Raw genomic sequence first — 13,623 nt, 5'->3', positions numbered from 1 at the left:
CTGTTGACGCAGTTGCTAGCTTACATCTTGCAGTAGCTAGCTTACAGCTAGTGCTGTAGCAAGGCAATGTGTTACTACGCTAGCAAAACAGTTCCTCGGTGTTCACTCTTACAACAACAATTGTTAAACAGGTTACGGAACACAAATTAAGTATTGTTGGCAGTTTTTGAATGTATTTTCAAAGTGATTTAGAGGCAGAATATATTGCTTCTATTAGCTGCATTGCTAGCCACATAGAACAAAACAATTATTACAGGTTAGAATGCAATAAAAAAAACACGTTTGTCTTGTCGTTCATAAGGATTGTGAACGATAGGCAAAATTAAAAAAAAGTGCAGTTCCCCTTTAAGTAAAGAACACTAGAAGAGAAGAAAAATATACACTTAAAAAATACCTGAAATATGAGGACTTACAAAATAACCTCGTTGGTTATCAAAGTTAGGAAGACAGTTTCATTTTGAATATGTTTCACAATTAAAACCGCAGACAATAACTTCTTTTTACAATTCTTTTTACAATTTGTGAGGTCACACAGTGATGCAATTTACATTAAGAGTGAATGTTTTATTGTGCAAAATGCTATTTTTGCCTTCTCACTGAAAAAGGGTTTCATGATGAACTTTGTTTGACTATTTAATTTTCCATTTCTTTATATTATTTTCCTATTACACTGTTTTGGAATGTGGAAGAAAATCTGTGATCACATTTTTTTTTTAATTCTTCAGAAACAAGGAAAACAAATGGAGATACATGTTTTTCTTTGGACAGTATTTACAGTATCTAAAGAGACCTGTACACCAATTGGGAGTATGTTGTTGGCCCATATGTGTATCTGGGCCAGCGTAATTTCCGTGCTGTCACACCTCACTACATGCCTTGCTTAATTACACATTGCCTAGGGGCTGATGCACGTACAAAGCCAATTTCCTGTGACAAAACAGACTGCAGCCATTGGCTTTATCAGCACAAAGCGTCAAAATGAGGGCAGTGACATTTGTGATGACGTCCTGGTGTTGTGTATGCTGAACTGCGGGTCTTGTACAAGTGTAGCAACAAATCCATCCAGGATGTTACAACATATACTCACATTTAGAAAACCGCGATACCTACATTTCAGTGGCTATGAATCCAGTCAACTCTGAGAGGAAGAGGAAAAGTATGAAGACACAGCAAAGGATGGAAACTGTGGGGCAAAGGAGAGCAGAGTGTGAATGAAGACCTTGTTTCAAACACACAAAAATACACACATCAACCTTACACATGTGAATCTCATATTACATGACTATTTTTAAAGAATGATGCAAACCAAATGAGCTAATGTGTGGCATGAAGGAGGCGAGGTTGGACGTGGAACGTGCGGTGCTGACATTATTGAAATCGCTGAGGCTGGAAATAGTTTCCGTGAATAGCAGCTCTAATGGTGGTGCTAAGCTTGCTGTAACACTGCTTTTTAGACACCCTCCTCCACTAATTACACATTATATGCCATCACAGTCATTCAGTCCTGCTTATTTGAGATTCCGGAGACAAAGTAACCACCCTTTGCTCAAAGTCACAAAACCTTGAAGTTCCGACTGCTGTCACAGAGCGTATTTCCTTGAATACTGGCTGTGGCATTTATTTACTCAATTGTCGGGTGTACCTGGCATATTCTTGGTGGTGGGGTCTATATTGTTTACGTTGACAACTATTTAAGACACAGTGTCAACTAGATTGACGGCCGATATTTGAACAAATATGGCATTTTACTGTTAACAGATATTTTACAATTTATTTTACAAACGTGACAGACTAGGGCAGGGAAACTCAACCCAATTGTTTTGGGGTCCACATTTCCAGACACCTAAAGACTGGGAGTACGAATTTCTCCCTTCACTATCAGTCTTATTTTGTACATTCCAGAGAACCAGCGACCTCTACAGTTTGATTCTACACAAATTGACTTTGGTCTATTTATTTAGTAAGTTACAGTAGTGATTTGCTGTTTTTAAAGACCTTCTGCAAAAAAAGCAAGTCAAAGATCATCTCTATTACAGCACTCTGGTGTTGTTAAGAATTTGCTCCAAAAATGTGAGTCTCTCACAAGTTTTTTTTAACTGAACCCACGGGCCACCAGTTGAATAGCCCAAATGATGAAAACGAGGACCTAAACTACTAGTATAACTAAATAAGTTGAACAAATGACTTCTGACTGCATCGGAGGTAAACAAGCTAGTGCAACACCTTAGTTACATAAATCACATTACAACAGTGACGTGCAGTCACTAGAGGCCTCACCTGACATCATGGAAAGAAAAAAAATTTAAAAAGAAAAATGTTTTATTAAATTGTTATATGTATCCAGTGATTATACTATAAAGTTATTTTCCATTTAACTTCACCCGTTTAGATTATTTTTATTTAAAATCGCTGAATTTTCACATTTGCCGTTCAAATACTGAGAAGAGACGGTGCGGTGAACAGCAGCCAGTTGAGGCACGTCACTGCGTTGTGCCTCACCATGGATTGCGGACTCGGCTAACTGCTGGCCTGCTGTGCAGTGAGACCGTATTGCTATATGAATTATATTATACATTTCCATAGTTTAGTTAGCTGAGGTATATAATGTACAGTGTATTTTGTCAACAACTGTATGTGTGTAAAGTATTTCTTGTGCTGAGCGATCATAAAAGGGCTGCAAAAGACGCACTGGCTGAGGCTCGCCTCCTGCACCCCCACCGTAGAATGCACGGCAACCCCTGACGGGAGTGTTATATCAACTAAAGCCCACACTTAAACTTTCCACGTGCAAGATTGAATCTATTTAAAAAAGTTATTTCATAAGAAGCCAAAAAGTGCAAAAACAATCATGTTCGTGTTGGGGGAGTTGTGAATGACTGCAGGGCCACAACATTAGGTACATCTGCAGACTGCAGGTGTACCTAATTCACAACTCCTCTAACACGAACATTATTGTTTTTGCACTTTTTGGCTTCTTATTAAATAACTTTTGTAACCTATTTTTATGGGCTTTCCTCTTTGTGATGTTAAGTTCCTGTTATGTGCTGTTATACAGTATATGCCTTGAGCTCTTATTTTGAAGGCGCTAAGAGCGGAAGTGATGACACGTTGGAGTGGAGCGGAAGTTTTTGAAAGAAGGTACCGGTAAATAAAGTGGTCCTCGTGTAAACTGGAGCCTCCGTGTTTGTTATTTTGTAGTTTCATACAGTATAGGCGACATTTATAAACCCTCGGTTACACTTTTTTAAATAGATTCAATCTTGCACGTGGAAAGTTTAAGTGAGGGCTTTAGTTGATATAACACTCTCGTCAGGGGGTGCATTAATCCAGCACAACAGCGGCCCATGGACTTATTTTATAAGTAAAGGTAAGACCATAATAACGTTTTTTTTTTATTAAATGTGCTTTTTTGTGTGCTACAGTTTGTATGTGTAAAGTTAAAGTTAAGTTAAAGTACCAATGATTGTCACACACACACTAGGTGTAATGAAATGTGTCGTCTGCATTTGACCCATCCCCTTGATCACCTCCTGGGAGGTGAGGGGAGCAGTGGGCAGCAGCGGCGCCGCGCCCGGGAATAATTTTTGGTGATTTAATAACCCCCAATTCCAACCCTTGATGCTGAGTGCCAAGCAGGGAAGAATGCTGGTATGAGCTTTTAAACATAACCCGTTAACTGCTGCCAATCAAATGGTGAATAAGATACTCTTTAGGGTTCATATGCTTGTAAATCTGACTGTGATGAAGTCAGTGCCTCACCAGCCATCAACCTCACTGCACGTCACTGCATTACAAAAAATATGTATCTGCCAAAAAGAGGACTTAAAGTGGTGCATTGAAGAACACCTCTGTTATGCAAATCACAAGTTTGGACACCAGTGTTCTATTTGCTAGCAAGGTTTAAATGTCAATTTGTGTAAAGTGGTTCAACGTCCTCTATACAACAGGAAACTCTAGTGTTTTCAGGAATTTGCTGCAAAAATGTTTGACTCTTAAGTTTTAAACTGAACTAACAGTTTGTTGTAATTACCGGATCGGATTTAGCCTCCAGGCCGCCAGTTGAAAAGCCCTGCTCCAGGGACATATATTGCTGTTTTAACATTAAAATGTAAACTTTGCATTATAGAACTTAAAATAACAAAGGATACTGTACATGAAGCATGTCTGTGACAACTTTCCCAGTACACTTAACAAAATTTTTATTTGTGAAAATGTTAAAACCAAACAAATTAGATTAGAATCAGACTTTACAAAGAAAGTGTTCTATTCAATAAGTGAAACTAATCAGTTAAGTTATTGCATGAAATGTATGTCTCGTGTGTACTAAAATAAATAAGGAAGGAGGTGACGTGACTGACAACTGTGGTCTGACCGCTGTGGTGAATAGCCTCGGTCAGCAAGCTCTCACTCAGCAGGTGAGGCGTGTTTATGTAGCAACCGTCTCCAAGGATCACAGTCACATGACCTTGCGGTCGGCAGGGCGTCACAGCCAAACTTGTGGTTGTTTGGAGAATCTACTTTGGGTAATGTTTAACTGATAAACAAAGAGTGTCACAATGACACACAAGCCAGTAATTCAGGTTGAACTGAAGATTGGTAGAATTATTCATACTCGGGTGAAAAAAGTATAGTTGGAAAGACTGACAACAGAGTGATATAACGCAAACCCATCCATTCTTGATATTCCCACATTGACTCATATAGCTTAAAATGTAATGCTTTGGCAGTCATGTCGTGTGCTTTCTGTAAACAGATGCTCCTTTCAACATTTGCTGTGCCCAAGGCCCATTTTGAGCACAAAACAATGAACACTTTTTATCCGCTCAGGCAGGACTAACAGATATTACACATGACACTGTGTCCACAGCTAAGGGGTGGGCTCCGGGGCAACTGTGGTTCAAAACAGAGGTATTGTTCAAAGAAAATACCACACTCCATAGGAATGTGGCGCTAAAACAGACCAACAACCGTGGTAGGGCTCAAATATTTGTTCTTTTGTCAAGAGCAGGGGTCGCTTCTGGTTGCTGCTAAGCAAGCCGCTATAATATTCACAAAAACACACTGCCCTTTATGACCAGACAGTAGATGGCGACAGGATGGGTGGTGACTCGGCGCAGGAACTACTTGCATCCTTTTCCTCTTGGGTGAGGAATGGACATCTTTCGCAGCCTCGTTCCCAGTCATCCAGGAAGGTGTTTGTAATCAGTACCACTTAAACATCATAACGTCATGTCTGCCAAACACTGATCTTTTGTTCTTATAAGCGCTTTCATCATAAGACCTCCATGAGAAAATGACTGAAGAGCCCAAAATGTGTCATGGGATCTTCTGAAGTGGTGAAAATTGACTAAAAAAAGGACCATGATTCCATGATGACTTAGTGGTGACAAACACGAGGCGTGGGAGGAAAAACAATTTTATTCCAAGATGCCTGCGGCTATCATTAACATTGTTTTCATACTAGCAGTGCTAAACAGGTACTACGTCATGCACACTGACTCAGCCAGGACATCTTTCTGGGCTAGAAGGCACTTGAATTACACCTCAGCTACATTAACAGTATCACTTGGTACTTGTCTTTTGTTCAATGCTTTATCCATTTCAATTCAATCATCTTTTAATAGTTTGATTAAACAAACCAAGGCAAGGCCAGTAATTAAAAGTTTTTACAACAGCAAAACTGCAATAAAACGAAGACACTCTAATTCTGTTGAATTGCCTATAATATTTACAACATATCTTAATGGACCTTTTAATCAGTCCCAACACATTTCAGCCATCCGGCCTTCATCAGACCTTGATGAGCAATTTTTTTTGCAGTTCCGTTACATTTCAGCCATCCGGCCTTCATCAGACCTTGATGAGTAATTTTTTTGCAGTTTCGTTGAATTTGTGCTCTGATTGTACAGTTTGTTGACGACCTTTTGGATGACTTTCTTACTTTTGAGGCCCTTGCAGCAGTTGAACCCGCTTATCTTGACGTCAAGGAGACTGGCCGACTTATATAGTCAGGGCGGAAATCAAAACCAAAAATAACCATTATTTGCACATTTACTTGAGACATAAAGAGAATTGGCAATAATAAAGTACTTTTGAACCTAAAGCAGATAGTTGACATTGTTTTCCTTTATTTGTGCATACAGTGGTACCTCAACTTATGAGCACAATGCGTTCCAGGGCCGAGGAGCCCATATCTCAAAACAGCCCCTGCCGATTAAAATGACTTTAAATACCGTATTTTCCGCTCTATAAGGCACACCTAAAAACCTCCAATTTTCTCAAAAGCTGACAGTGCGCCTTATAATCCGGTGCGCCTTACATATGGACCAATATTGAGCCACAACAAACCTAAACTTAATTTTCATAAAGTTTAGGTCTCGCAACTACGGTAAGCAGCCGCCAACTTTATTTTCCCCCGCAGAAAAAGAAGTTCTTCTTCTATGGTAAGCAGCCGCCGACTTAATTTTCCCCCGTAGAAGAAGAATCACTTCTTCTTCTACGGTAAGCAGCCGCTGACTTCATTTTGCCCCGTAGAAGAAGAAGCGCGTTCACACGTTCACCAAGAAAGAGAGACAGCGCCGGACGACATACGCAACTATCTGCCAGTGGATCGTAAATGCCTGGACTAATATATCAGTCTCAACTGTGGTCCGAGCTTTCAGGAAGGCAGGAATTGTCACTGAACTGCTAGACAACAACAGCGACACTGACTCGATTAATGACAACTTCGACGAGACGCCCAACTGTTTAATTCGGACACTGAAGAAGAAGAATTCGAGGGATTCGTGGATGAGGAATAACTTCATAAAGTGAGCCTTACATGTTTATTTTGTGTGTTGTGTTGTGTGACAGTAACGTTTGAGCAACGTTGAGTTATTGATATATTGTTATTGCTATGCACTATTTCGAGTGTCACTATATTGTGATTGCACTAACGTTTGATTTACCGTAACAGTATCACTGTTTTGTACGTTTTTATTGAATCAGGGAAAAGTTCCCCTCCACTATGTGATATAAATGTTGCACAACATGTTATACCTTGCTGTTGTTAAAAGATAAACAAAACACCACGTCACTGACTTTACTTCGGGGAAAATAAAACAGCTGTTTATTAATTTTGGGAGTGAACAGAGTTGTCAGAACGCTGGTTTGTAATCTATTAATAAAGTTTGACTGACCTATCTGACTGTTTTGTTGACATTCCCTTTAGCGCAGCTCCATCTAATGGATGCATAGGTGCACCTTATAATCCGGTGCGCCTTATATATGAACAAAGTTTTGAAATATGCCATTCATTGAAGGTGCGCCTTATAATCCGGTGTGCCTTATAGTGCGGAAAATACGGTACATTTAATCTGTGTTTGGCCCTGCCAAACCTCCACAATTTTAACATGTGACATTTTTTCAAAAAAATAAAAACAAACTATTAGACAATAAATGTTTGAAAAACATTACAAAACAATGTACAACTACCCACCAAAACTAGAGTACTTTTATAAAATAATGTAATAATGTTCTTCAGTAATAACCGTGGGCACCGCACGGATGGTGTTTCTTTTGGGCTAATTCTCCATCAAGTAATACAGTAGACTTGCTTTCATAGAGCTGGTTGCTAGTTTCTCTCGTGACATCTGGCCACACTCTCTCCGCCTTGTAACAATCGCAACAAAAGAAACGTAAGTACGTATTTGAGTGACAGACCGGAGAGAACAGTGTTGACGGCAAGTAAAATGTATGTCTGTGTACCAAAGGTAATGCTTGACTGTCCAGTTTGTTGAGTCAGGGCTAGACGGAACAAATTGAAACACGTCAAACCCAACATCTGCACCTTCTCAATAGTTCTATGGATAAATGTTTGTCGTTTGGACCTTTGTGGCTACATACCGTGGACACTGGCTGCAGTTTGTGTGATGCAGACTGACATATTTTAACGGTTTGTGTCTCTTATTTGGTCCTCCACATCCTCTCCTTCGCACTAACTTTCTTAGCTCTGATAGTTGGAGAGCAGAAAGATTTTTCTGTTTTCATATGATATTGTAGCGACGGAAGGGGTTTGGATAGGGACGATAGGGGGCAAAAGTGTTTGCCTGCTAGTTGGAGCCACTCCAAGAGAAAACAAGAGTTGCCCAGCTTTGTAAGTTGAGGTACTCATAAGTTGAGGTAACACTGTATTTCTATAAAGAATGTTTCTGTTTTATATGAAATTGTAGCGATGGGAGGGGTTTGGGAAGGAGTGATAGGGGGCAAAGTTGTTTGCTTGCTCGTTAGAGCCACTCTAATAGAGAAGAGTAGCCAAGCTAAGATGGCCGTATTGAAGTGGTCCTGAACTTTACAGTCACGCAAAACCTTCAGATGTTTGACCTGAAGCCATGAAACCCTGACTCTTCCCCACTTAAAACAAATAATTGTCCTTTCATTAATGTATATTAGGATATTTGCCAGGCTGACTATATCTGTTGATTTATCCATCTGTAGTGCAGGAAATTCACTGGCTCGTATAATAAAGTAACTGCTCATATACACATATAGTAGTCAGTCAATTACATTTAAAAAAAAAAAAACTAACAGCAGGCTTGGAGCTCAGAAAATGCAGTAATTAATTAGTCACAGTACCATAGAAAAAGATAATCTCTCATTAGGCACACATTATAAATACAATTAAGATTAAACAGTCCTAATGCACAATCAAACGTATTTGTTTGTTTAACAATACAACAACTGATTGTCGACTATTGGGAAAATCTAGCATATCACATTTGACTATGAAAATCCTTAGTCGTAGATAATGATCTCAAAATTCATAGGGATACACTTATAAAAGTTACATTTTTTGCAACTATTGATCCAAAATTGGAAAAGGCATAAGCGAAGGTGGGCTGCATCCTCTCAAAACAAGTTTTAAAGAAACACTTTCATACTTTATTACTTTATCTTTTATCACAAGCTGCCCTTGCAAGCGTTCACTTACAAGAAGGATAAAGATGCAGTAGAAATCCGTCAAAGATATGATTCACACATGTATATGATTCAAAAACCAAATGCTTACACCTCTTCAGTGGACACATGATCTGACCATAAAAACAAAGGCTATTGTTTGCACTCACTGAAAGCTCCTGTGTAGGTGGGCTGAGTGAGATCTTTTGGTACTTTCCTGTAGATGTCGAATCTGAGGAGGGAAAGGGAGAAGAGAAAGGAAAGAGAGGTGAGAAAAAAAAAAGACTGAAAAGGTAAATACTACGTGCTGAGAAGGGAAGCACACTTTGTACCCTCCAAACTGTGCAATATTACAGAAGAGTGCTGGAATGTTAGCTCTGGAACACAGCCATTAGTTATACAGGCCCAGACAGACTGCTCCAACACACACACACACACACACACACTCGCACCCTCACACACAATGTTTGCAGTATATATCTGACCTGACCTTAACAGAGGTCCCTGACACACAACATTTACTAAAGAAAGCACAAAACTAAGTCATGATAAGATCATACTTTTTGACCAATCAAATGAGAAAAAAAAACGAAATAAAACAACATGCTTGAAAGCAGAGACAATTGTTTGATCACAGTTCAATAATTATGCAGAACCAATATACAGTATGAAACTCAATTCTTTGTCTGACAAAAAAATATAAACAGTACAGGCCAAAAGTTTGGACATACCTTCTCATTCAATGGGTTTTCTTTATTTTCATGACTATCTACATTGTAGATGGTCACTGAAGGCATCAAAACTATGAATGAACACATGTGGAGTTATGTACTTAACGAAAAAAGGTGAAATGACTGGAAACATGTTTTACATTATAGTTTCTTCAAATTAGCCACCCTTTGCTCTGATTACTGCTTTGCACACTTTTGGCATTCTCTCGATGAGCTTCAAGAGGTAGTCACCTGAAAGGGTTTTCATTTCACAGGTGTCATAGTTTTGATGCCTTCAGCGACAATCTACAATGTAAAAAGTCATGAAAATAAAGAAAACGCATTGAAATGAGAAGGTGTGTCCAAACTTTTGGCCTGTACTGTATATAAAAGGCATTTAATTTTTTTTTTTTACATAAAACCTCTGTTACTGTATTATTTATTCCAAATCAGTGTGCTGAACTGAAAGTGTGTGCGCGCTGAAAAAGTTACGCAGCTCTTTTCACACGTGATCAGCGATCCCAATGATTGAAGTCTGCATATTCATTTAATACCAAATTGAAAAAAATACTTTGCCAAACATGTCCACATACAATACAACCTCGACAAACCAACCCACGCGCGTGCTCACACACCAAACATGGGGAAACTGACTTGCATATTACCCATCATGCTTTGTAGTGGGTTTAGAACATTGTAATTTGTCATTGGATATAGGGCTGGGCGATACATCAAATATACTCGAAGTATCGCGGGTTTGTCTCTGTGCGATGTAGAAAATGAGTATTTCGTAAGTATTCGAGCATACGTTCTCACGCAGTTGCTTTTAGCTGCGGGCATTACACTACATGCTTTTCTCACTCTTTCTTGTCTCTCCTTCTCACTTAGAGATAAAACAAGCGCACCTTGCTACATACGTCACATACTGTCGCGCGTGCAACCGATATGGTGCTTAAACATTTAATTATAATGTGCAAATAGCTCAGTGGACAGGTGAGATTGTTTGACATATTTAAAGGGGAACATTATCACAATTTCAGAAGGGTTAAAACCATTAAAAATCAGTTCCCAGTGGCTTATTATATTTTTCGAAGATTTTTTCAAAATTTTACCCATCACGCAATATCCCTAAAAAAAGCTTCAAAGTGCCTGATTTTAACCATCGTTATAAACACCCGTCCATTTTCCTGTGACGTCACATAGTGAAGCCAACACAAACAAACATGGCGGAAAGAACAGCAAGCTATAGCGACACTAGCTCGGATTCAGACTCGGATTTCATTGGCTTAAGCGATTCAACAGATTACGAATGTATTGAAATGGATGGTTGTAGTGTGGAGGCAGGTAGCGAAAACGAAATTGAAGAAGAAGAAACTGAAGCTATTGAGCCATATCGGTTTGAACCGTATGCAAGCGAAACCGACGAAAACGACACGACAGCCAGCGACACGGGAGAAAGCGAGGACGAATTTGGCGATCGCCTTCTAACCAACGATTGGTATGTGTTTGTTTGGTATTAAAGGAAACTAACAACTATGAACTAGGTTTACAGCATATGAAATAAATTTGGCAACAACATGCACTTTGAGAGTGCAGACAGCCCAATTGTCATCAATTAATATATTCTATAGACATACCCTCATCCGCGCTCTTTTCCTGAAAGCTGATCTGTCCAGTTTTGGAGTTGATGTCAGCAGGCCAGGGAAGCTAGGGTCGATAGGGGGTTTAGCTCGCTCGTCTGCGGGAACAAACTGCTGCCATTGCTTGCCGTGCTACCGAGGTCCTTTGTCCCTGAATTGCTTACACACTCCGGCAGATTCAATGGGGGTCTGGCGGCAGATTTCTTTGACTTTATCGTTGGAAATGCATCTGCTTTGAGTGTCGCAGGATATCCACACATTCTTGTCATCTCTGTCATAGCATAGCTTTCGTCGGTAAAGTGTGCGGAACAAACGTCCAATTTCTTGCCACTTTCGCATCTTTGGGCCTCTGGTGCAACTTGAATCCGTCCCTGTTCGTGTTGTTACACCCTCCGACAACACACCGACGAGGCATGATGTCTCCAAGGTACGCAAGACAGTCGAAAAAAACGGAAAATAACAGAGCTGATTTGACTCGGTGTTTGAGAAAATGGCGGATTGCTTCCCGATGTGACGCCACGTTGTGACGTCATCACTCTGAGAGCGAATATTAGAAAGGCGTTTAATTCGCCAAAATTCACCCATTTAGAGTTCGGAAATCGGTTAAAAAAATATATGGTCTTTTTTCTGCAACATCAAGGTATATATTGACGCTTACATAGGTCTGGTGATAATGTTCCCCTTTAAGTAAACTTGATGTGTTGTTTTTTTATTTGTTTGCATCATGGGTGGGAAAGGTTGTTTGGATGCTACATATAATATAGATTATATGGTTATTGACTGTTATCCAGTCAGATGTGGTCAGAAGAAGGTAATATACAATACAAATAATATTATAAAAAATATTTCAAGACGTACAATGGGCTAGATTTAGGATGCTGGCAGGCCACACAGGGCGCGCGGGCCATAGTTTGGATAGCTTTGAACTAATCAAATGTGCTCTACAACCGTCCCCCTTTCCATAGAATCAAAATGGTCTAGTACCTAGAATTTAGTGTGTAAACCAGTGTCAGATGTATTTTTACATTCATTCGTAATATAGGGCTTAGTTTATGAATCACTGATGACAAATAGTGTTTTAAAAGACTAATAAAAATCATAATTTGTGTAACAAGTCGTCATGGACCAGTGAATCAGAAGCGAGGGAGAGTCATTGCCAAGTGACACGTTCAGCTCCTCTGAAGTAATGTTATTTAAGCCTATTATAGGAGCGAAAAGGAAGGAAAATGTGCGACTCGGCGTCATAACTATTTAGGTTCATGTGCTCACGCACATGTCCTTTTTGGGCAGTGATACATTTTTTGACCCAAACTGCACTGCTAACAGCACAGAACCGCCTCATCTCCTGCCAAAACAGTCACATCTCTTGACATTTCTACTGCAGAGAGCTGCCAGTGAAATCATCACGGCTGATGCAAGGCAGGGCAGGGCGTGGGAGGAAGCAAGAGGGAGGCACTTCCTGTCCAGCTCGGACCCGGATATTTCACTTTGTTTTTTCTTCTCTTTTTCTTTCCAAACCAGCAGGGTCCGAGCCTTTTGCTTGGCCTCAGAATTTCCTGTGCTCGGGTCACATCGCATAAAGAGGACTGGGTGGGGTTACCAAGGAGGAGGAAAATACTTTTGACAATTCTTGAAGGTTAATTTCCTCATAAACAAAGTACATGAAGCACGGATGTAAAACAAAAAAAGAGGAAGGGTCTCGACCGTATTACCTTCCAGTCTGTATTTTTAGGTATTTTTCAATCTGTTGTGTGTCTATACCTTTCACATGTGTATCAGATTCAAGATTCAAGATTGTTTATTGTCATAAATAAACAATCTTGAATCTTGAATCTGATACACTTGTGAAAGGAAAAGGCACACAAAAGATTGTAAAAAATAAGTGTATCAGTTATGATAATCAAAGAAGAAAATGTCCATTTTGACTTTAAAAAAAAAAACTTTTACTCCACATACACAGATCAATCGGCTGACTTTTATGGTAAAAGTATGTGATCACTCGGGCTGCATAATTAATCAACATCAAATTGATTTTGAGGTTTTAATTAATGCGATAAATAACCGCAAGAGGCGTAGTGTGTTTTTTTTCTCCACCGTCACCAGCATCTGAGTGAGACATGTTCGTCTATAAGAATTGTTTCTTTATCTCTCGCTTCAAACAAGGAGAAAGAGGTCTAACTCTGTGCATCGCTCTAAGCACTTTTTTTTTTTTTTAAACAGTAGAAGTAACTGAACGCAGTGAGCCCTCTTTTTAGTAATTCACAATCTTTGTCTCGGTGGGTAAAGCGCAAGATCACAAGCTTTACACACACAGGAAGCATGGACAGAGAGCCTCGCTA

The 13,623-nt window shown here is 39.6% G+C and overlaps 1 protein-coding gene across 2 annotated transcripts in view; it reads right to left on the bottom strand.

The window, feature by feature from the left end:
* Window positions 1-13,623, bottom strand: part of ergic1 (endoplasmic reticulum-golgi intermediate compartment 1) — a 56,452-nt gene that overhangs the window by 23,859 nt on the left and 18,970 nt on the right. Inside the window, exons 2-3 of one of the 2 annotated variants that reach the window (XM_061927820.2) lie at window positions 9,105-9,166; window positions 1,111-1,183 (exon numbers count right to left, since the gene is read on the bottom strand). In XM_061927820.2, the coding sequence (XP_061783804.1) occupies window positions 1,111-1,183; window positions 9,105-9,166 (135 nt within the window). The remainder of the gene's footprint in view (window positions 1-1,110; window positions 1,184-9,104; window positions 9,167-13,623) is intronic. The other variant, XM_061927821.2, reaches the window with a different exon arrangement.

Source organism: Nerophis lumbriciformis, linkage group LG35 (assembly GCF_033978685.3).
Source record: "Nerophis lumbriciformis linkage group LG35, RoL_Nlum_v2.1, whole genome shotgun sequence".
Taxonomy (NCBI): Eukaryota; Metazoa; Chordata; class Actinopteri; order Syngnathiformes; family Syngnathidae; genus Nerophis; species Nerophis lumbriciformis.
The sequence above is the reverse complement of the archived record's forward strand: the minus strand, read 5'-3'. Positions and strand labels throughout refer to the sequence as shown.